General features: G+C 47.4%; 1 protein-coding gene across 2 annotated transcripts in view; it reads right to left on the bottom strand.

The window, feature by feature from the left end:
* Positions 1-23,885, bottom strand: part of ADAMTS16 (ADAM metallopeptidase with thrombospondin type 1 motif 16) — an 84,665-nt gene that overhangs the window by 15,762 nt on the left and 45,018 nt on the right. For both annotated transcript variants that reach the window (XM_083448556.1, XM_083448557.1), the window contains 6 exons: positions 22,267-22,439; positions 21,622-21,752; positions 17,938-18,061; positions 16,440-16,684; positions 13,230-13,368; positions 2,981-3,107 (listed from right to left, as the gene is read on the bottom strand). In XM_083448556.1, the coding sequence (XP_083304682.1) occupies positions 2,981-3,107; positions 13,230-13,368; positions 16,440-16,684; positions 17,938-18,061; positions 21,622-21,752; positions 22,267-22,439 (939 nt within the window). The remainder of the gene's footprint in view (positions 1-2,980; positions 3,108-13,229; positions 13,369-16,439; positions 16,685-17,937; positions 18,062-21,621; positions 21,753-22,266; positions 22,440-23,885) is intronic.

Genomic DNA, 23,885 nt, shown 5'->3' with positions numbered 1-23,885 from the left:
AATTTAACAACCAGCTTAAGCTTTGCTCTGGTGTAAGCCTAATATTTATAGACTTCATGAGCTAGCTCAGCTGGCTTAAACGCTCAAATCTGGGACTGCAGCCAAACCCCTTCAGGGCTTGCAGCCATGAATTCTAAAATATCCCATGTAGAACCCAGAAATGATGTCTGGAAGGTTCAGACGGCAATGCGATGTCTCTTTTAACTCGAGAGAGTGCACATAAATGATGTAAGGCACTATATGCGCATGCAGAGCCATGATATAACTGCTTGCCCATTTTAACATGTGCTGTGATTAAATAACTACTTCACTACGATGATTCAGGATCAATGAAATTAGAAGTGTCCTCAAAGTGCTGGAGTGCCTAAAAATTAAAAACAGTATGCTTCTTTCTGAAACTGCAATTCTAGCTAGGCACTTTTTTTCTGCAGGATATTTTATTCTGGACTGTATTACTTTTTCTTGCAGGATCCCAAATGAGAGCTTGGTTGTTATATTTAATAAGAGGCATGCAAACCTGAATGTGATATCTGTCTATCTCCATTATTCAACGTTTCCCCCCTCCTTCATACTCTAACACAACTAAGAGCCTGATGAGAAGTCGTATTTGTCAGGTGAAAAATGACCCCTGAGCATCGAAAGACGCAGAGAGCAGAAAGCACAGCCCCTTGGCAACCACTCTCTGTCAAAAGTCCAGCATGGTGCTTTCCAGAAATTATAGACTACAACTCCCATGATGCCCCATGTTTCCTGGGGCTGATGGTACCTAAAGTCGGCAACACCTGGAGGGCTTATTTTACTGCTCCATAGCAGGTACAGTGGTGCCCCGCAAGACGAATGCCTCGCAAGACGGAAAACCCGCTAGATGAAAGGGTTTTCCGTTTTGGAGGTGCTTCGCAGGACGAATTTCTCTATGGGCTTGCTTCGCAAGACGAAAATGTCTTGCGATTCTTGAGGGTTTTTTCCCGCTCCCCACCCCCTTTTTCTAAGGCACTAAGCTGCTAATAGCCTTTTAGCAGCTAATCCGCTAATCCCTTAAGCCTTTAATAGCCGCTAAACCGCTAATAGCGCTAATCCGCTAATCTGCTAATAGGGTTGCTTCGCAAGACGAAAAAACCACTAGACAAAGAGACTCATGGAACGGATTCTTTTCGTCTTGCGAGGCACCACTGTAATTGCATACCCCCAAGTGTCCCGATTTAACTGGGACATCCTGGATCGACAGAGGTCACCCCAGCTTCTGATCCCATCCCAGATGTTCCATTTTAACTCCTGTGCTCTGGTGCTTTTTTTTGGTTCTGTGCTGTGGCTTGAGTCAGTTGGCTCACACCAGAGCACAGGGTCAAAAAATGGAAGGAAACTTACTTGGACTCTGCACATCACTACTCCTCTTCCTCCTCCCGCCGCAGAACTTCTGGAAATATGTCTACAGCGTCGGAGGAGGCGGAGGCTGGTTTTGTGATGAAGAAGAAGAAGAAGAAGAGTTTGGATTTGATATCCCGCCTTTCACTCCCTTTAAGGAGTCTCAAAGCGGCTAACATTCTCCTTTCCCTTCCTCCCCCACAACAAACACTCTGTGAGGTGAGTGGGGCTGAGAGACTTCAGAGAAGTGTGACTAGCCCAAGGTCACCCAGCAGCTGCATGTGGAGGAGCGGAGATGCGAACCCGGTTCCCCAGATTACGAGACTACCGCTCTTAACCACTACACCATACTGGCTCTGATGCTGTGCAGGCCAGGGCAACCTTCCCTAGGCCAGTCTGGTCTGTACAGCATCTCCTGATGCTGAAGAGCAGGAAGCAGAAGACAACAGACAAAGGTATTACTATTAACAAATAATAGTAATAATACTCAGCATTTCACTCTTCAATATATCGAGTCTTCATAACTTAAGAACCATCAAGCCAGGCATGGCTGACAATCCAAATATTCAGTTTAAACGGTTTTGAGAACAGGTAAGGTAGTTTACTGTGGGACGCGGGTGGGGCTGTGGTCTAAACCACAGAGCCTAGGGCTTGGTGATCAGAAGGTTGGCGTTTCGAATCCCCATGACGGGGTGAGCTCCCGTTGCTCGGTCCCTGCTGCTGCCAACCTAGCAGTTCAAAAGCACATCCAAGTAGATAAGTAGGTACCGCTCCGGTGGGAAGGTAAACGGTGTTTCTGTGTGCTGCTCTGGTTTCGCCAGAAGTGGCTTAGTCATGCTGGCCACATGACCCGGAAGCTGTACGCCGGCTTCCTCGGCCAATAAAGTGAGATGAGCGCCGCAACCCCAGAGTCGTCCGCGACTGGACCTAATGGTCAGGGGTCCCTTTACATTTAAGGTAGTTTACTACTACAGTGGTATCTTGGTTTTTGAAGTTAATCTGTTCCAGAAGTCCGTTCTTAAACTAAAACTGTTCTTAAACCGAGGCGTGCTTTCCCTAATGAAGCCTCCCGCCACCGGGGCCTTTCCACCATTCGGATTCCGTTCTTAGACCAAGGTAAAGTTCTCAAACTGGGACACTACTTCCGGTTTTGTGGAGTTTGTAAACCGAAGCATTCTTAAACCAGACTGTTCTTAAACCGAGGTACCACTGTATTATTTCCATATTACAGGCGGTGGGTTAGGACAAGAAGAAACAAAAAGAAGAGGAATTGGAGGCTAATAAAGGGATTCATGGCTGAAATGAGTTAAACTGGGGACAGGGCAGCCGTACACAGGGCCAACATTTTCTGGTCCTAGCCTGGGCAGTTCCCGACAGTCAGAGAAGGCAACCCTTCAAATCCCCTGGTCTCAGAACAGGTTAGGGCTTTATAATCAGTGATTAGAAACTCGGATTTTTATCCAGAAACAAACTGGAAGCCAGTGCAGATTAAACAAAACCTCAATAACATTTCCTGCAAAAGCCTCAGAAACTTTTCATCAAAACGTTGTGTTGCAAAGATTTTTAAATAAATGCATGCACCAAGAGGAAACACACAATTTGCGATGGGTTTTATTACCTGGGAGGGCAAGCTGCCATTTTGCAAGGAACAATTCCGGGAGCTGGTTGAGTCTTGGGGTTACAGAAAGAAGGATCCACCTGTACCTGCCCGTCTTTGTAGCAACTTGCTTTTGTGACCATTTGACCTGCATACAAAAGAACACAGGTGGCTAGTACCAAGTTGCAAACAGCTGCATGCATCCGAAACCCAATCTCTTGGTTATCTCAAATCCACCGTGTACGTCTTACATAACCCAATGTAAACAGCAACCTCGTTTTTCTGATTGCCTCCTGTGGTTCGGGTGCCCAGCTCAAATAAACAAGTCTGGTGTTTTCCTTAGGTATTTGCTAATTACATGACTGATTATCTCAGAGCAGCTCTGGTAATCATATATAAGATTTCCCTCTGATGCTTATTCCACAGTTGTTCTCTTCCCCTTCTGCAGTCCCTCTTTCTTTCCCTCTCGTTCCCACCCATGGCTCTTCTCTTACGGACATAACCTGGATCTAAACCTAAATGGTGGTTATTTTAGTGAAGAGGTTAAGAGATTTTTTTGACGTATAGCTGCATAAAACTAAGCTTTTGGGGAGAGGGTTCCAGAACACCTGGCTTCCTTTCCATTCACAGGGATGTATGTGAGCAAATTTCAATGACCAGATGAGGGAAATGCTTCGGATTTTTGCAGAAGAGAATAAGTGTTGTCTTAGAGGAGTAGAATCATAGAATCATAGAGTTGGAAGAGACCACAAGGGCCATCGCAGGAAACACCATCAGAGCACTTCTGACATATGGTTGTCAAGCCTCTGCTTAAAGACCTCCAAAGGAGGAGACTCCACCACACTTCTTGGCAGCAAATCCCACTGTCGAACAGTATATTTAGGAATATTTACAAAATTCTCCTTATCCAAACTTGTCTCTGGATTTGGGGGTTCTGAAGTGGCTAATCATGCAGCAAGATTGTTTTCTTCTGTTATGGAGGGTCGGACCTGAATCAATGGTTTCAAGTTACAAGAAAGGAGATTTCTGATGGTAAGAGCTGTTCAAGAGTGGAACAGACTCCCTCAGAAAGTGGTGGACTCTCCATCATTGGAGCTTTTTAAGGAAAGACCGGATGACCACCTGTCACTTGTGCTTTAGTTGAGATGCCTGCATTGCAGGGAGTTGGGTTAGATGACCAAATCTACAGTTCTGTCATTCTATGATTCAGTCCACCAATCTTTCTTTCAAATTTTCAGACCATGTATGCAGTTTGCTGAAGCTCAGGAGTTCATATGGACATTGATTAAATCACATGACAACAACAAATCTTCATGTAATTGCACAATCCCATCAACAATACTTTTTGCGCAGAGTTTTAAAATCAATGCACATTGTCAACAGAACGTCAACAGAAAACTGTAGCAAACTAAGCACGCACCAATTCCTAAATGAATTTTAAAAATTATCCAATTTGAACCAGAAGGTAGCAGAGTGCAACGAGAGGCAAAATCAATCGACACAGAGGGGCAACAGAACAGGACAGGGGGCATCTGCTCACACTTCAGTCTTATTTGCTTACACAGAACTAGAGCTACAGAGATCAAGAGTGCTAGAATGGTGCCTTTATCATGGGAATGGTCTAGTTCACACAAATGGTGGTGTGGTGGCTGCTTAGATTGCAAGCGTGTTCCACACAGTGTGTTTGAGAGTCACTGCATGCCTTTTGTGTTATGGCATCATTCCCAGAAGGTTTACTTTAGACAAAGCTCTAAGTGTGCAGAGAGGCCTTCCTTAACCTTGATGCGGTAGGACTACAATCCCCATCATGGCCAGCCCACATGGCCAGTGGTCAGGGATGATGGGGTTTGTAGTCCAACATCGTATGGAGGTCAGGTTTAAGGAAGGGCCGTGTGGTCATGTATGATGGCAGAGCAGCACTGCACCCAAGCCTTCCAACGGGTACAGCTGTCCATCTCAAAGCTCAACAGTCTTACATGTGGTGGATGTAACAGGACCCATGCAAGCAATGCCTTACATTCACAGGGCTACATGGTGCAGTCATGGACATATAGTATCTGCAAGCTTTGCCCTGTGCCCACTGGACTTAAACATTTGCTCCATCCCCCCATTTGTTCTTCATAAGGAGGCCTTGCCCTAGATCAATGGCAGCATTTCAGGCCACTATAGAGGGTGGGAAGAACATCCTGCTAACCTATGGGTGATGCTTTCCCCAATAACTCCCTTTGGCCTTGCACCTTCTTTCTCCCCTGCTGTCATGGACACTTATCTGTGGGGGGTTGGCAAGGTGGCAGCGCCTCTCAAGCATAGCTGTCAAGCGTCCCTTATTTGGCGGGACAGTCCCTTATCCCAGTGCCATGTCCCGCTGGTGTCCCTTATTGATGATGTCCCTTAAATAAGCTACTGAAGGTAATGGGGCCCTTTCTGTGTCCAGCTGTCCTTTGTCAACAACAAATTGTTGCTTTTTTGTGTTGAATATATGCTATATGGTAATCTATGGACCTAATAGGTATCTAAATCCATTTGCATGCAACAAAATATGTATTTTATCAAAGTAATTGTTGATCCCTTATTTTGGCTGCTGATCCCTTATTTTCGAGGCTGCTGCCCCCTTATTTTCAAATCTGTAAGTTGACAGCTATGCTCTCAAGGTTTATTTAATAACTCAAGAACACGCCACGCGTTGCTTGCTCAGACACACGATGGGGAATCCTCTACGAAAGGCAAAGTCCCATGAATACAGTGAAGGAAATGTTTCAAAGAGTCACCTGTAGACAAGCAGAGACCAACTCCTTTCCTACTGTATCTTTCCCCCACTTCCCCTCACAGATCTGCTTGCCAGCATACTTTTGTTACCTCTCAGCACTTTGCATGAACTTGCTTTCTCCTGACACAAAGAAAACAGAACGTAAATTCCTTTCAAAACTACCAATAAAAGGTGGCGTGTGAGGCGACTTAACCCTTCACCCAGTGTTGGAAGGATTCTATCCCACAATTTATTCCCCTTCTATTATCAGGCCTCCCTGCCTCCGCAGTCTGCCTCATGTGCTGAGCTCGGCTATTTTTGTTTGTTACACAATGTGTGGCTTGCTGCGCCTCCAGACAAACTGGTCATGCATTTTATAGACTTGCCCGTCACATGCTGTCTGCACAATTAATGAGCAAGAAGTTCAGAGGCTTAAATGATAACAGTGACAGCACAGGATAGTTCCAGCAAGAGGGAATTACTCCGAATTGTTTTGAGAAGCAAGCGTTGGGAGGGAAGGCAACGACAGCCTTTTCATCTGCACAGATAAAGCAGATGTCTGTCTTCCCGACATTTCCTCACTCGTTAATTCTCATGTTTTATGCGATCTTTCACATGATGTACAATCCACTCCTTGAAATTTAGTGGCACCAAGCAGAAACTTACAACTCATTTCCATGTTGTTTCCAGGAAAAAGAAAACCCATTTGCAACTCAGTTGCAACTCAGGAATTTTGCATTTTCATTTGTCATGACCATGCCACCGCCGTTCACTTTATGGAATCTGGGGTGGAATCTCTCCTCTAAAACACTTCAGAACACCAGCTTCAAGCATTAGCATATAAACAGTTATACAGGGCATTTCTCTTCAAATTGCCAGACATGTCTTTTTGGCCTCTTTGTATTGCTCTCATGGCACCATCCTCTTAGCTCAGGGGTCAGCAAACTTTTTCAGCAGGGGGCCGGTCCACTGTCCCTCAGACCTTGTGGGGGGCTGGACTATACAGACATACCTCGGGTTACAGACGCTTCAAGTTGCGCATTTTCGGGTTGCGCACCACGCCGAACCCGGAAGTACCGGAATGGGTTACTTCCGGGTTTTGGTGCGTGCGCATGCGCAGAAGCACTAAATTGTGACCCACGCATGTGCAGGCGTGGGGCTGCGGCTCGCAGTACGTTTCCGAGCACAATTCAAAGTGTTGGTTGGTGCTGACCTTTAAAGCCCTAAACAGCCTCGGTCCAGTATATCTGAAGGAGTGTCTCCACCCCCATCGTTCTGCCCGGACACTGAGGTCCAGCTCCGAGGGCCTTCTGGCAGTTCCCTCACTGCGAGAGGCCAAGTTACAGGGAACCAGGCAGAGGGCCTTCTCGGTAGTGGCGCCTGCCCTGTGGAACGCCCTCCCATCAGATGTCAAAGTGATAAACAACTACCTGACATTTAGAAGACATCTGAAGGCAGCCCTGTTCAGGGAAGTTTTTAATATGTGACATTTTAGTGTATTTTTCATCTTTGTTGGAAGCCGCCCAGAGTGGCTGGGGAAACCCAGCCAGATGGGCGGGGTACAAATAATAAATTATTATTATTATTATTATTATTATTATTATTATTATTATTATTATTATTATTATTGCGAACGTGCCTCCCGCATGAATCACATTCGCAACCCAAGTGTCCACTGTATTTTGAAGAAAAAAAATGAACAGATTCCTATGCCCCACAAATAACCCAGAGATGCATTTTAAACAAAAGGACACATTCTACTCTTGTAAAAACATGCTGATTCCCGGACCGTCAGCGAGCCAGATTGAGAAGGTGATTGGGCCAGATCCGGCCCCCGGGCCTTAGCTTGCCTACCCATGTCTTAGCTCTTCCTGTCTAGCTGGCATGGGAACAGTTAGCATTTCAGAGAAAGTTACTTTGAAGGTCCTGGGTAACCTCCTACGTAGCAACCCAAATTTAGTTTCCAGGGCCACACAACTACATTTCCTCAGGCCACAGATGCCAGCATCTTCCAAGATGACCATGGACTCCTCTCCATTTCTATTTAGATTATTTGTGTGACATCCACAAACTTTACACCAGGCAGGCGAGTCACCAGGAGGTAATCCACGCACCCTTCACAAACCCAGTGGTTTATGCCCATATAATGATCACACCCTTGTATTACCAGAATCCCTCTTGCTGCTGGGGGGATCCTCCATAGAAGATATCAGGTTTCTCCCACAAGGAACGGGTCTCTTCTAAAATATCGTTTCCCTTTTCCCCAGAGTGGCCCTGACTTACTCCAAGATCCTCATTTTATAGGACAGCAGGGAAGCTGTCGCCTTGGGAGTGGGATGCTGCTAGCGTATCTCCAAAGGCCTTGCCAACCGACCTCTCTGGCTCTCATCTTCTCCTAAGCAGCTACCTTGGCCTCAAGGGATTGGGTTTGTTCCCTGAGGGCTAGCAGCTCATTGCACCGATATGATCTGAGAGGAGTTTTGCAAACTGAAACAGACACCCCTTGCAACACCCCCCCCCCCAAGCAGAAGAAATACAGCGGTACCTCTGGATGCGAACGGGATCCGTTCCGGAGCCCAGTTCGCATCCTGAGCAGAATGCAACCCATGTCTGCGCATGCCACTTGTGATGTCATTTTGAGCGTCTGCGCATGCGCAAGCAGCGAAACCCGGAAGTAACCCATTCCGTTACTTCCGGGTCGCCGCAGAACGCAATCTGAAAATGCTCAGCATATTTAACCCAAGATATGACAATAAACCTTCAATCGCTGCTGTCAATGACAAAGTGACCCATGGGAAATTACATGACAACTAAATATCTGGCAACCTATATATGTCTCACCATGGATGTGTGCACTGGCGGAGGAATGGGGGGGGCGGGGAGAGTGCACCACCCCTGGCACCATCGGGGAGAGGGGCACCATCGCGGCCACCCCCCCAGACATGTGCCATGCACCCCCAAGCACACCAGGCACTATGCCCCCAGGACACAGGCCACGCCTCTGCAGGGATGGCAAGCCACGCCCCTGGGATGCTCGCCATGCCCCCTGGGATGCACGCCAGCCATGCCCCCGCCTGCTCTCTACTCCTGGTGCCGGAGCATGCTGTTAAGCCAGTGGATGTGTGTACAATTCAGTGGGTGTCTGTGTGCTTAATGGTTCCCACTCTTTCCCCTCTGCAACCTCCCACTCCAGCTGCCTTTCTTAGAATCATAGAATCATAGAGTTGGAAGAGACCACAAGGGCCATCGAGTCCAACCCCCTGCCAAGCAGGAAACACCATCAGAGCACTCCTGACATATGGTTGTCAAGCCTCTGCTTGAAGACCTCCAAAGAAGGAGACTCCACCACACTCCTTGGCAGCAAATTCCACTGCTGAACAGCTCTTACTGTCAGGAAGTTCTTCCTAATGTTTAGGTGGAATCTTCTTTCTTGTAGTTTGGATCCATTGCTCCGTGTCCGCTTCTCTGGAGCAGCAGAAAACAACCTTTCTCCCTCCTCTATGTGACATCCTTTTATATATTTGAACATGGCTATCATATCACCCCTTAACCTCCTCTTCTCCAGGCTAAACATGTTCTGTATTATTTTGGCTCTTTAATATCCAGAGCTCCAGCGATAAGAATAGTGGCGAATGGGCAAAGGCTTAAGTGGCTTCCTTCCCAACCTTTGCTTCTCCCCTGAAAATCCCCCTTCCTCTTCTAGCAGAGAAGCCTGGCTGCTTACTTTTGAAAAACACGCAGGCTGCCGAGCGCTTAGTTCCAGTTTTAGCCATGTGAAATTCAGTAATGTATCAGTAACTAATCCTAACGATCCAGGAGATTGTAACACATCTACTGTAAATGAAAAGTCGAAAAGATGAAAGGAAGGTTTTTTGTTTTTTTCCTGGGGAACAAACTGATCACTTAAAAATACTGTTACAGTTTGACAAGCATAGCAGCCTTAGATCAAAGGGGAAAGAATTTGCATTAGAGCTGCTGAAACAAGGACCAGCTTCAACTTCTGATGGATCACAGTCACTTTGACCTTTACCTTCTTGATGACATCAGCTCTTCTTTTCCCAGTGTTTTGGTCTTTTGAACCAGGTGGCAGATGTTCACAGAGAACAAGCAACAGGATTATCACCCCATATGGAGGCTGCTCAAACTCTGGCATCTTACAATTTACTCTTTGTCTGAAATCGAGCCTTACTGTCCGGGTACCTTCTCAGAAGGGGACATGGTTGGCGCTGTGGGTAAAACCTCAGCGCCTAGGGCTTGCCGATCGCATGGTCGGCGGTTCGAATCCCCGCGGCGGGGTGAGCTCCCGTCGTTCGGTCCCAGTGCCTGCCCACCTAGCAGTTCGAAAGCACCCCTAAGTGCAAGTAGATAAATAGGTACTGCTTTAGAGCGGGAAGGTAAACGGCGTTTCCGTGTGCTGCGTGGTCTGGCTCGCCAGAGCAGCTTCGTCACGCTGGCCACGTGACCCGGAAGTGTCTCCGGACATCGCTGGCCCCCGGCCTCTTAAGTGAGATGGGTGCACAACCCTAGAGTCGGACACGACTGGCCCGTACGGGCAGGGGTACCTTTACCTTCTCAGAATACAAGGCAGTGTAGCTGAGAGCATCCACATCTGAGGGCAAGTGTGTATGTCTCTGTGTGTTTGCTACGCATTCACACACACAAAATGCTCATGGGGTCATCTTAGAGATAGGCAACCCCCCCCCCCAGCAAAATGCTCATGGGGTCATCTTAGAGATAGGCAAACCCCCCCCCCCCCCAGTTTCACTATCCAGTCCTCAGGCCTGATCCTGTTTATATATAATATAATAATAATTTATCATTTATACCCCGCCCATCTGGCTGAGTTTCCCCAGCCACTCTGGGCGGCTTCCAATCAAGTGTTAAAAACAATACAGCATTAAATATTAACAACTTCCCTAAACAGGGCTGCCTTCAGATGTCTTTTAAAAAGAAGATAGCTGCTTATTTCCTTCACATCTGAAGGGACGGCGTTTCACAGGGCGGGCGCCACTACCGAGAAGGCCCTCTGTCTGGTTCCCTGTAACCTCACTTCTCACAATGAGGGAACCGCCACAAGGCCCTCGGTGCTGGACCTCAGTGTCCAGGCTGAATGATGGGGGTGGAGACGCTCCTTCAGGTATACAGGACCGAGGCCGTTTAGGGCTTTAAAGGTCAGCAACAACACTTTGAATTGTGCTCAGAAACGTACTGGGAGCCAATGCAGATCTCTCAGGACCGGTGTTATGTGGTCCCGGTGGCCACTCCCAGTCACCAGTCTAGCTGCCTCATTCTGGATTAATTGCAGTTTCCGGGTCACCTTCAAAGGTAGCCCCACGTAGAGCGCATTGCAGTAGTCCAAGTGGGAGATAACTAGAGCATGCACCACTCTGGCGAGACAATCCGCAGGCAGGTAGGGTCTCAGCCTGCCTACCAGGTGGAGTTGGTAGACAGCTGCCCTGGACACAGAATTAACCTGCGCCTCCATGGACAGCTGTGAGTCCAAAATGACTCCCAGGCTGCGCACCTGGTCCTTCAGGGGCACAGTTACCCCATTCAGGACCAGGGAGTCCTCCACTCCCGCCTGCCTCCTGTCCCCCCAAAACAGTACTTCAGTCTTGTCAGGATTCAACCTCAATCTGTTAGCCGCCATCCATCCTCCAACCGCCTCCAGGCACTCACACAGGACCTTCACCGGCTTCACTGGTTCTGATTTAAAAGAGAGGTAGAGCTGTTTGCCTCTACCACCAACTTTTTATGAAGCATAGCCAGGAAAGAAGGAACCCCTCCTTCTTCACAGAGCAATCCAAAGCCCCAGTCTACTCTGATGGAGATGTTTCAAATGGAGCCGAGGGACCTCTTTGCTCAGCTCTGCCAGCAGGGAAGCCCCACCATTGGCATGGAAGCAAGGAGGAGCTAGGAAGCAGAAAGAGAGAATGCTGGAAGCAAAGCCACTTCCGCCCTTCGGAGGAGGTGGAGTTGCGGGCTTCACGGCCCTAGCCCCCGCGCAATTGGGGGGATTCCCGGCCACGTCATCTCCTGGCCAGCCAATCGGCTGGCTCTGGGGATGTGGCCTGCCTTATTTAAAGCAGGACACGGCTGGGGATTTCCCTCTTTGCCGCCTGCCAGCTGTTCCTGCTTTTCCCACCCTCCCACCCTATAAGGTTTTCGTTCCTGGACCTTGCTATGGACTTTGGTTGGTCGCCGTTGAGGGTCCTGGGAGGAACTTTTCCACTTGGCAAATTGGCACCAGCCACTTGGTTTTCGCCTACCTCGTAGCAAAATCATCACAACTTTCTTGCTATTGGTGGTTAGGCACTGGTATTGTTCTGTAGATGGAAGAAGGGAGGTAGCACCATCACCTGCCCCACATATTGAAGGGTAGTCTGATAAAGGATTCTGGGGGGCATGGCCTTGTCTGAAGCCTGGGGAGGTGAGGGCCTAAGGCACGCCCCCTATTGGTGACCCCGGGGGAGTTCCTAGTTGATGTGCATCAGCAGGACTCCCCCTACTGGTGGTTAACCCTTCCTGGACTTCAAGCGGACGGGCTGAAGTCGGATATAGTTGGTTAGGACCAATGCCTAAGCCAATACCGCTCATCCCCTGTAACCAATAAAGCTGTGGCCTTATTTAGCCCATTAACCTTAATAATTGTGTCATGTGTCATTATTTCCACTAGGGGGGGGGAGTGGGAACTCGGCATGCAACACTGATATCTCCAGTGGAGGAGTAGGGAGGAAGGGGCAGAGGAAAAGGGTCAGAGGTCTCCAGGATGGATAAATGGTAGAAAGATGTTTGCTCCAATTCAGCGCTAAAGAGAAGGTTTTTGTGGGGAAAGCTCAGGGCAAAAGCAAAACAAAAAACCAACGCTCAGACATGGGAGTGTTAAAGCACAGACCTCTTGCCTGGAAAGGGCAGGGCAAAACCTAAGTGTGGACAAGCCCTCCATCAAGGAAGGAAAAGTCAGAATGGCAGTGGGAATGAAAAGGCTCTTCCATGGGAATCAGAGCACTTATCACCTGCAAATGACAGGTTCAAGTGTGTTGCCATTCCTGCTCCAACAGCCGCCCATCAAGACGAACTGGGCCAGAAGTGCTACCATCCCACTAAAGCAGAAACAGTGCCTCTGAATTTCCAGAAAAGGAAGTCTTCTCTTTAATTGGTTACTGCTGCTCCTTCTACTTCCTGGTGGCCAGCTAATAATGTTCTTCAGAGTGACATGTGGAAATACTTGAAGTCTTAGAAGTACGATTGGTTGGTATTGCTTCTTCTAGTGTCATGTTAAAGCAATACTTTCCTCTGCACAGCGAAGATCAGCGTAACAAAGTATTGGGCGCCCCCCCATCGCCATATTTAACATAACACGAAGGAGCCAACCTAATTATATAGCCCATAAATGAGCTTTCTATTCCTACAGGTTACATTTTCAAGCAGCCTGGAAGTGCCTAGTGAGGGCTATTCCTGGACAGGAAAGAGTCTGTGGTCTGCAATAAAACTATATTTTTGAACATTTCAGAGATACATTACCTCCTCCACACGAGACGGAGCATTCGGAATGGGTGACGGCCCATGTATAGTTAGGCTTCAGTGCTGTCATTTTTTCACTTTCTGCCTTGGGAAGGGAATATTCCCAGCCAATTCCTAGGTTTTTGCCTTGAGAGAGAAGCTAAGAAACAAAACAAAAGAGGGAAACATAGCAGCATAGGCTTAGCATTTGCTGAAATTTTGAATGTGGAGTTAGCAAGAGAGTTTCCCTGAATGAGGAATCTCTGAAAAGAAAGTATGCCTTCTAATGATTTACTCTTTATTTATATACTTACTGTTAAGCTATTATTTATATACAGTAGTACTTCGGGTTAAGTACTTAATTTGTTCCGGAGGTCTGTTCTTAACCTGAAACTGTCCTTAACCTGAAGCACCACTTTAGCTAATGGGGCCTCCCACTGCTGCCACACCGCCGGAGAACGATTTCTGTTCTCATCCAGAAGCAAACTTCTTAACCCGAGGTAATATTTCTGGGTTAGCGGAGTCTGTAACCTGAAGCATATGTAACCTGAAGCGTATGTAACCCGAGGTACCACTGTATTGCTTAATATAAAAAACAAATTCTAAAGGTTTACTACAGGGTCGGCAATGTGCAGCCCATGGGCTGGATGCGGCCCATGAAGACTGTTTTACCGGCCCACAAGCCGCCCCCAAACCGTGCCACCCGCTCGGCGAGTCTCCCACATGCTGCACTAAAACAGCACAGTGCGGTGCGGTGACTCGCTGAGCGGTGCCGGAAATCGTGTCTTTGCATGTCCAGATGCCAAAAATTGCTTCTGAACAGGCACAATTTTCAGTGTCTGGGCATGCGCAAAAGCGATTTCCGGTGCCGCGGACACGCACAGACACGATTTCCGGTGTCGCGTTGCGCCAGTCCATCCCACAGACAATCTCCATGGGAGTGATCCGGCCCATGGCCGGTAAACCTTGCTGACCCCTGGTTTACTACAACAGCAACAATGGGCAGTGCTCAACTAATGCATAACACTGATAGAACATGTTGGTTGGATGTTACCCAGTAATAGCAACTGAATTTGTCTTCATACATTTATTTATTACATCTATATGTCACCTGGTCCTCCAAGGAGCTGAAGATGTACCTAGTTCTCTCCCCCCCCCCCCAATTATCCTCACAACAACCGATTAAGGTAGGTTAGGCAGAGAGTGAATGGTTCAACAGTAACATGGTCTAACGTCAGGGACTGGCGGGGCAGAGGTGGGGGACCACTGGAATGACCCAAGAGAGGGGACTTGTTATTTATGGGGTGTCATGCCACCTGTAAGTCAGGTGCCAAGGGGGTAGGGGGAGTCAGGGCAGTCTGAGGCGGAGGAAGGTGGAGGAGGGGTAGTTGAGATGAGGGACGGGCAGTGGCGTAGCGTGGGGGTGCAGGGGGGGGCCGGCCGCACCGGGCGCAACATCTGGGGGGCGTGCGCTCGCACTCGCAGCTCTCTGTCCCTACCTGGCTCACTCACTCTCTCTCACTGCAGTGCTGGCTGTGCGAATCCGATCCGAGCCGCCGGGTCGCCGCCCACTGTGGAGGGGGGGGGTGTGCCAGGCGTGCGGTGTGGTGCGGAGAGAGAGCGAGGGAGTATCTGGGGGAGGGACAGTGCAGCGGGGGGCACAAATTACTTGCCTTGCCCTGGGTTAGGGGGCGCAAATTACTTGCCTTGCCCCTGGTGCTGACAACCCACGCTATGCCACTGGGGACGGGTCAGTAGATTCCCCATCTTCCCCAGCCCCACTGTCTCCTAGAAGTAGGAGGGGCTTGAAAAGCGAACAGCAGCCATGACTTCCATGCTGGAGAGGTCTCGGGTTAGGTATGAGAGGCTACCATATGTGGTGGCAATGTAAAATTATTAAGAAAGCCTGGGAAGTGATACATAAAGATTTGAAGAATATGTTGAAAATGACCTTTGTTTTTTAAAAATGAAGCTATTATTTTGGAAGGTACAGGACTTAATGGATTTATCATGCAAAAGACTTTGTCCCTACATCTGAGAACGGACCCCAGGCCAAGACCAGCCCACCTCCATAGAAGGAAGAAGCCACTGTCAAAGAAGATGAAGGAGATTGGCAAAACAAATGAATGAACTATGGTGGACACGCTAGACAATTTGAAGTCCTAGAAAGAAAAAGGACATTGTTCTTTTTTATTATCTCTTTAAAAAGGGAGAAATGTTCAGGCAAAATTAGTAAGCTTTGTGTATTGGCTTCTACATTAGTTGAACTTTTAAAGGTCAAATGTAATAATATGCCCAAGGTTTTAAAATCAGATAGTTAAGAGTATAAGACTCAATGGACGTGTATAAATAAGTACAAAAAATGGAACCAGGAGGGGGAGTTGGAGGGAAGTCAATTAATTAAGAAGTATGATTTTTATGTTTTTGTTTTCTTTTGTTTTAGCTCTTTTTTGTTATCATAAAATTAATAAATTGTACATATAAAAAAGAGAATTCTTGGGTTGTGGGCACACAAGCTGTCAGAAGAGGGCCCATAACTATCAGACGCGTGGTTTCCTTATCTGGGACAGGCCATGTCATGTAACTGCACAATGTCAATCAATAGGAGTATAGCATCTACATCAAGGGAAGTAATAGTGCCACTGTATTCTGCTCTGGTCAGACCTCACCTGGAGTACTGTGTCCAGTTCTGGGCACCACAGTTCAAGAAGGACACTGACAAACTGGAACGTGTCCAGAGGAGGGCAACCAAAATGGTCAAAGGCCTGGAAACGATGCCTTATGAGGAACGGCTAAGGGAGCTGGGCATGTTTAGCCTGGAGAAGAGGAGGTTAAGGGGTGATATGATAGCCATGTTCAAATATATAAAAGGATGTCACATAGAGGAGGGAGAAAGGTTGTTTTCTGCTGCTCCAGAGAAGCGGACACGGAGCAATGGATCCAAACTACAAGAAAGAAGATTCCACCTAAACATTAGGAAGAACTTCCTGACAGTAAGAGCTGTTCGACAGTGGAATTTGCTGCCAAGGAGTGTGGTGGAGTCTCCTTCTTTGGAGGTCTTTAAGCAGAGGCTTGACAACCATATGTCAGGAGTGCTCTGATGGTGTTTCCTGCTTGGCAGGGGGTTGGACTCGATGGCCCTTGTGGTCTCTTCCAACTCTACGATTCTATGATTCTAATGTTCTCTCTACGTTTGGACCATGGCACCTAAGTATCACAAACATAACGTACCTCTATTACCACACTTTCATTTGTCGGCCCAGGAGCAGTTAATGTCTCCGGCTGGTTAGGTGGCCTTCGGTAGTCAAAAACAGATCCAGCAAACGTGTACCTCCCTGGCCAATCAACGGTCCAGTAGCCATTGAGGTGGTATTTTTTACTGGAACTCCGAACAGCAATGTAGGAGCTGGAGGTGTTCATTTCATACACACGGATGCTTCGTGCTCCAGCAGGGATAGTAACTAAGTTGTAGTACTCTAGACAAAGGAGGAAGAGAAACCGCGTTTAGTATCCTAGCCAGCGCCACATGAAGGTGGGGAGCCAGAAGGGAATTATTCACTCATCAAGTTCTTGTTTAATTTTAAGGCTCTGTTTCTGCTGAGACTTAAGTTGGAATACTCATGGAGTGAAACATTAGCTTCTGTGACTGGCCGCCAGTATAAAGTTCCTGTATTAAATATTAGGAACCTGGTTTTCCGCTCCCTCACTGGTCAATAGTGCAGGTCACTCCAGCTCCTAATTTTGCAGACCTTGGGCAGGAGAGAACACACTCCAAGTAGGGATGTAGAGTATGGTGGTCCATGGATCTTGAGTGAATTGTTTTCATGTTACCCAAGTGGTGTGATTATCATTCCTGCTACTCGCTTCCTCTGTCCTCTCCTACTTGGGTTAAAAGCAGGGTTTTCAAAGAGAGTTTTGGAATCTACCCAGCTCTGTTTTAACATGTGTTGGTGGTGGGTGGATGTGGGGACGAGGGGAATTAGTATACAAGGGGCAGAGTCGGAGCTAACCACTCGGGCACCCGGAGCGGTGTCCACCTGGGGGCGGGGCGATCCACCCACCCACGGGGGTGGGGTGGTCCGCCCACAGGGGCAGGGTGATCTGCCCACAGGGACAGGGCGATCATTGCGGTGGCACAATCCGCTTGGGGGTCCGATCGTGGTGTGGCGGTGCGATCCTCCTGGCATGGATCCGATTGTGGCGCAATCCTCCCGGCAGGGGGCTGATCGTGGCACAGCGGGGCAATTTGCCCGGGGGGAGGTTTGTTACCCCCCTCTGGGATGGCACCCGGGGCGGACTGCACCCATCTTCCTATGCCTCTGACAAGGGGCACATCCACGCTTAACTTTGGCTGCAGACTTTCTAGGCACAAGTCAGTGCTTTCCTGGTCCATGTCCGAGCACCGAAAACCCACTCCTTAAGGAGGAACAAACAGCAATTCAGAATAGATCCCGTTCAACTTCCGAGGTACTACTGTATTTTGGGAAATTGCTTGTCTATTCCATATGCATCTGGACACCTCTTAAAGTTATAACCAAATTTTGCATAGTGGTCCCTGAGATCAGGGAGCAGGTTTTAATCTGTCTTTAGATATACTTTAGCACCAGTTTGAATCGAGATAGCAGACTGAACCTTTCAAAGCTGAACAGATTTCTTTGGTTTCTTTGAACTCTTGAGCAATTCCAGCTACGAGTCTGAGGTTACACATGCTGTTTCAATGCACACTTACGATTGGTAGGGTGGTATTTTGTGTACTGCCCCTTATATATTCTACAGCTTGAATTGTCTCCTTTGCACACTCCACAAGCATCTTCCACAGAACTGGAGCCTAGGACGTGATCACAGCCAACCACCTGCAAGGCAAGGAGCACATGATCATCTGCAACGTCCGCGTTTAGATCACAGTGATAAGTCAGTTGCGAAAGTTAGAAGGAAACCATCAGACTTTTAAAATTTTATTTCCTAGGCATGTTTCATTTCTCCAGACAAAAGGCTGAGTAAGCAGGCATTTGGGGAAAGAAAGCCTCATTCACCTTGGGTAATTGCCAGGGTATTATTGCTCATAATATGAAACTATGTTGACGTGAGGAATCTCTCTTCCTCCCCCCTGCATTCTGTAACTCTCCACAATAGGCCCAATGGCCTCTTCATGCCCTCTGGGTGGAGCGGCAGAATAAAAGTGGAACAATAAAAAATGAGAAGGGGTCAGCACCTTACTGACAATTTAAAGCAGGGACAGCCAGTTTCTGCTGCTTCTTTTTTTACTAGCTCGCGCCAGGGCTTCCCCAATCCATAGCTTCTCTTTTCAGCCCTGTTCCAACACTGTTCCTCCACTGGCTGGAGGAAAGGGAAAAAACCAAATTCCTTGAGGGAAAACTGTCTGGACCTGTCTGTAAAGGTAAAGGTAATGGGATCCCTGACCATTAGGTCCAGTCGTGACTGACTCTGGGGTTGCGGTGCTCATCTCGCTTTATTGGCCGAGGGAGCCGGCGTACAGCTTATGGGTCATGTGGCCAGCATGCCTAAGCCGCTTCTGGCGAAACCAGAGCAGCGCATGGAAACGCCGTTTACCTTCCCGCCAGAGTGGTACCTATTTATCTACTTGCACTTTGATGTGCTTTCGAACTGCTAGGTTGGCAGGAGCAGGGACCAAACAACGGGAGCTCACCCTGTCACAGGGATTTGAACTGCCGACCTTCTGATCAGCACCTTCTAGGCTCTGTGGTTTAACCCACAGCGCCACCCAGGTCCCTGGACCTGTCTGTGGGTCACTGTATTTGTTCTCTTGTCCTGGACCATTTTTGATGTTATGTTGTATATCTTTTGGAAGCCAGCTGCAGAGCAATCTTAACCCCATCTACTCAGAAGTGAGTCCTACCAAATTCAGTGGACATTCTTCCAGGTAAGTGGGGTTGGGATTGCAGACTTTTATTACTTCAATGGAAACAGAGTATCATTGCATTCTCAAAAAGGAACAAAGAATGAGCAACTATGTTCATCTTCAAGGCCGTCTTTAATTTATTTTTAGAAGGAGAGGCCATATTTAATATTGTAATGAGAGCAGGGTTAGATCTGAATGGGTTTTTGTGGTTTCCTTCCAAGCCTGTGCTTTTACAGATGTAAGACTGGATTCCGTACAGAAAGGGACTGCTAAAATGGCCAGACCAGTTTCTTTGTTAAGTAGATAGCCAGGTTTGTTAAATACCTGTTTTGTAATGTAAGCTAGGGCAATGAATCGTCACGGAAACTTGTAGTTGGAGCAGTGGCGTAGCGTAGGTTGTCAGCACCCGGGGCAAGGCAAGTAATTTGCGCCCCCTAACCCGTGCATTTGCGCCCCTTAACCCTAACCCCCAGATGTTGCGGCCGGTGCAGCCGGCCCCCCCTGCACCCCCCACACTACGCTACTGAGTTGGAGACCCTTTTTTTAAAAAAATAATTATTATTTTTATTCAGTTTCCAATATAAGATTTGAAAGGTGAACAGGCCTCCCCCTCCCCCCTCCCCTGGGTAAAGATGCTGACAGCAAGGTGTCTATGTCTGAAAGAAAACAAAGGACTGTCAGTTTGGGGGCTGGAGCTGAAATGGGGAGAGGCCTGACTCGTTCCTTGCACAGAATCAAGTGGTATGGAGTTGACCACTACCCCACTGCCAAACCTAATGCAAGAGCAGGATCTGTGGGAGCATTAGCATTATGAACTTTCCATCTTATGCTCAATCTGTATAGGAGCATAAATAAACCTCTCATACAAAATGCCAGCAACCTCTAGTAACTGTCATGCCACGGAAACCAAACCCAAGCGATGCGCCGGGAACCCTGAAATCTCTTACTGCTCGGAGATTAAGATGCACATAGCAATATTGCAATTCTATACTACATCAATACACGAGAACCAAAATAGCTTCAAAAGACAAAAAAAAGTGCGCCTGTATCAAAATCAGGCCTAACCAACTAAAGCCAGGCTCTATGCCTGTTTACTTGGAAGTAAGCCCCACTGAGAGACACGGGTGGCGCCGTGGGTAAAACCTCAGCACCTAGGACTTGCCGATCGTATGGTCGGCGGTTCGAATCCCCGCGGTGGGGTGAGCTCCCGTCGTTTGGGCCCAGCTCCTGCCCACCTAGCAGTTCGAAAGCACCCCTAAGTGCGAGTAGATAAGCAGGTACCGCTTTATAGCGGGAAGGTAAACGGCGTTTCCGTGTGCTGTGCTGGTGCTGGCTCGCCAGAGCAGCTTCGTCACGCTGGCCACGTGACCCGGAAGTGTCTCCGGACAGCGCTGGCTCCCGGCCTCTTAAGTGAGATGGGCGCACAACCCTAGAGTCGGACACGACTGGCCCGTACGGGCAGGGGTACCTTTACCTTTACCTTTAAGCCCCACTGATTTCACCATAAAGCAGGTTTCAGAGAGCTAATCTTTGGTCTGATCTTTACACCAAAACTGGAACACAAGTGAGGGTGTAAAACCTTTCTCCTCTTCTACCTCACTTCTCCATATCTAGTTTCTTGTTCTAAAAATTAGAGCAACACTGCATCCCTGGCTACACATGGTCAGGGCAGAACACCATATGGTGCTACCTTACCATCTAGTCTGACCCTAAATGCACACAGGATTAAACAGTCATAGTCGACTGATCTATTGATTAGGACAAACTGAAGCTTCCAAGCCATATTGCATTTCCTGAGACCAGAACCAGGAGTTTTGGGGAAAACACAACTGTCACCAAAATAGTGACCCTGTCTTGCCTCTTCCTTTCTCTCCAGATAGCATTTCGCAATACAACATGTATACCATGTTGTCATTCACCCTCTTGGCACTTCGCTTTGCTGCCTGCATCCTTTTCATAGAATCATAGAGTTGGAAGAGACCACAAGGGCCATCGAGTCCAACCCCCTGCCAAGCAGGAAACACCAGCAGAGCACTCCTGACATATGGTTGTCAAGCCTCTGCTTAAAGACCTCCAAAGAAGGAGACTCCACCACACTCCTTGGCAGCAAATTCCACTGTCAAACAGCTCTTACTGTCAGGAAGTTCTTCCTAATGTTTAGGTGGAATCTTCTTTCTAGTAGATGGATCCATTGCTCCGTGTCCGCTTCTCTGGAGCAGCAGAAAACAACCTTTCTCCCTCCTCTATGTGACATCCTTTAATATATTTGAACATGGCTATCATATCACCCAATTTTGTATTGCTAGATGTGGACCGGAGGGTAGAAGAGAGGAAGATGAGTCTGTTGGCGATGTTTTTGGCATCAGCCACATGCAACTCCTGCAATGTCTAATTCCAGCCTGACATTTTACCCCTCCCTCTTGAGCAACATAAAATGAAAGGTACTCAGACATCACACTTTGCCTTCATTGCTTATTACGGATAAGGAATGTTGAGTGAATGGCAAAATAGAGTACCTTATTTCATTATTACCTCACAAATCCCATCTATACAGACATTAGGGCTATCTTCCAAGCAGGGTGTCCCGTCTTTTACTTTGTTCGACAGAGAAAAGAAGAAATCAAAGCCTTCTGCAATACAGTACAGCTTGCACAAGTCTTGATCTGAAATGCAAAGACAACCATGAACATACGTTTATTTTTGTCCATTGGACTGTTGTTATCTTAAAACAAGGTATCTGATGAAGCAGAGGTCATGTTTGCATGATTTATGAGAAAGGATCACCCACACTTCCATTTGCACCTAAATTTCTTCCGTCAATCTGCACAAAACCCGATTGACGTTTGTTCCGATTCAGCAGTAAGCAGTGGGTTTTCCTGGAGAAAGCTGCAGAACAAAAATGCAACCTCTCCGACCCATACCTAGAAATCGCGGGACAAACGGAAGTGTGGATGAGCCCAAAGAGAAAATAATATGTAGTCTAAAAGCCCAGCTGAATTGGTCCTTCAGATACTGTGATCCTGGAGGTGAGTGGGAACCACCAAAGTCACATACGGAAGCCCCCCATGTTCCTTCCATTACACGGAATGTCCAGGCATCTTCAAATGTGCACCTGATTTGGGGAATCATGCCCATATCTTTAAACAGCAGAATCTTAAATCACAGATTTAAATTCACCTGCTACTTGAGTATAAGGCTTCCACTTGTAGTTCCATCCTCTGAACCGCTTGCTGTTGAATTCTGCACACTGGGCTGCTCTGAAGCCAATGCTGTTCTTTGGGCACTTCTGACTGTTGCAGAGTTTCAACATCCGAGAGGAACCCTCGCAGAACTTTCCTCCATGCGACGGTCTGCAATGTTGAGGTGGGGGAGGAAGATTACTTCACATCAGCTGCTAACCATTTTAACAACACGGACTTGAATAAACCAACACAAAGCAGAGGGTAGAGTAGCCATTCGCATAGCGACATTTTGATTCCAGCTTAGTTGAATCCATCAGCCTCAGTGCATTCAGTACAGGCTTCTTTGCAGTACAGTGGTACCTCGGGTTAAGTACTTAATTCATTCCGGAGGTCCGTTCTTAACCTGAAACTGTTCTTAACCTGAAGCACCACTTTAGCTAATGGGGCCTCCTGCTGTAGCCGCACTGCCGGAGCACAATTTCTGTTCTCATCCTGAAGCAAAGTTCTTAACCTGAAGCACTATTTCTGGGTTAGTGGAGTCTGTAACCTGAAGCGTATGTAACCTGAGGTACCACTGTACTCTCAAGATGAGCAAAAACCACACTAGCAGAAAGCTTTTGTCCCAGGTTCATTCCCACTGTCCCCTTCAGTTGCTGAAGGCATTCTGGAAAAGCAGGCTGTTTACAAGATCGAACCCTAAACAAATTAACATTTAAAAAGTCATCTGTGTCAAGGTCTGAGGTCAATGTGGAAATCCCCCATAACTATTTTAATAAAGTTGAAGGATGTGTACATTCCAAAGCTAAATGTGCTTCGTGGCTTGATGGAGACTGCATTAAGGCACTTAGAATGTTCTTCTTTGTGCCAAGAGAAGGTCAAATGATAAGCCCAGGGAACTGCAATTATGCATATCATATTATATCCTAAGTTTACCCCCTAGTGAGAAGACATCCTCCAGCTACCAGGCAAATGTCTGGTAGCATATTTCTGCCACGATTACCAAGCATCTAGTTGGCACCAACAATACATTGCGTAGGGGAAACAGGTCAAGTGACACTGAGAAAGTTCCTATTCCAATTGAATACAGACGTTAGTTGGAGGATGCAGACAAGGGCTTCTAGTTTCAGTACGGATATTCTTGAGTACTAGATCACCCTTTTTGAATCCATCTCTCCAACTTTGTCTAAGACTTGGTCTACACATTTAGCACACTGAGGTGGCAGAATAGACTCTACAACATGAGGTGTACTTGACTAAGTGAATATCGGGCGCCATAAAAACAAAACAAACTTGCAGCAAATACAAAATTAGCCTACACAGAGCAGTCTGGACCACAAACTTCACCTCTGACATGCTATTTTATTTTCATTTGTAGGGTATGTTTTAAATCAAGGAGCAGTAAAAAGAAAATAGGGCACCTCCCCTCATCTGAAGCTGGGAGGGGCACAGTCAATTCCACCATACCAGGCTTCTACTGCATTTAATTTTACACAATATAATATCCATATCTTACATCCTTAAAATGCAAGCAGACTGCAGTTTCAATATGGCCTTATATACCTTTATGTGCTCAATAACAAACATCTGTGCTTATTTTGATTGGTTAGCCAAGAT

The sequence above is a fragment of the Podarcis tiliguerta genome (genome assembly GCF_965153285.1).
Source record: "Podarcis tiliguerta genome assembly, chromosome: 7".
NCBI classification, from domain to species: Eukaryota; Metazoa; Chordata; class Lepidosauria; order Squamata; family Lacertidae; genus Podarcis; species Podarcis tiliguerta.
The sequence above is the reverse complement of the archived record's forward strand: the minus strand, read 5'-3'. Positions and strand labels throughout refer to the sequence as shown.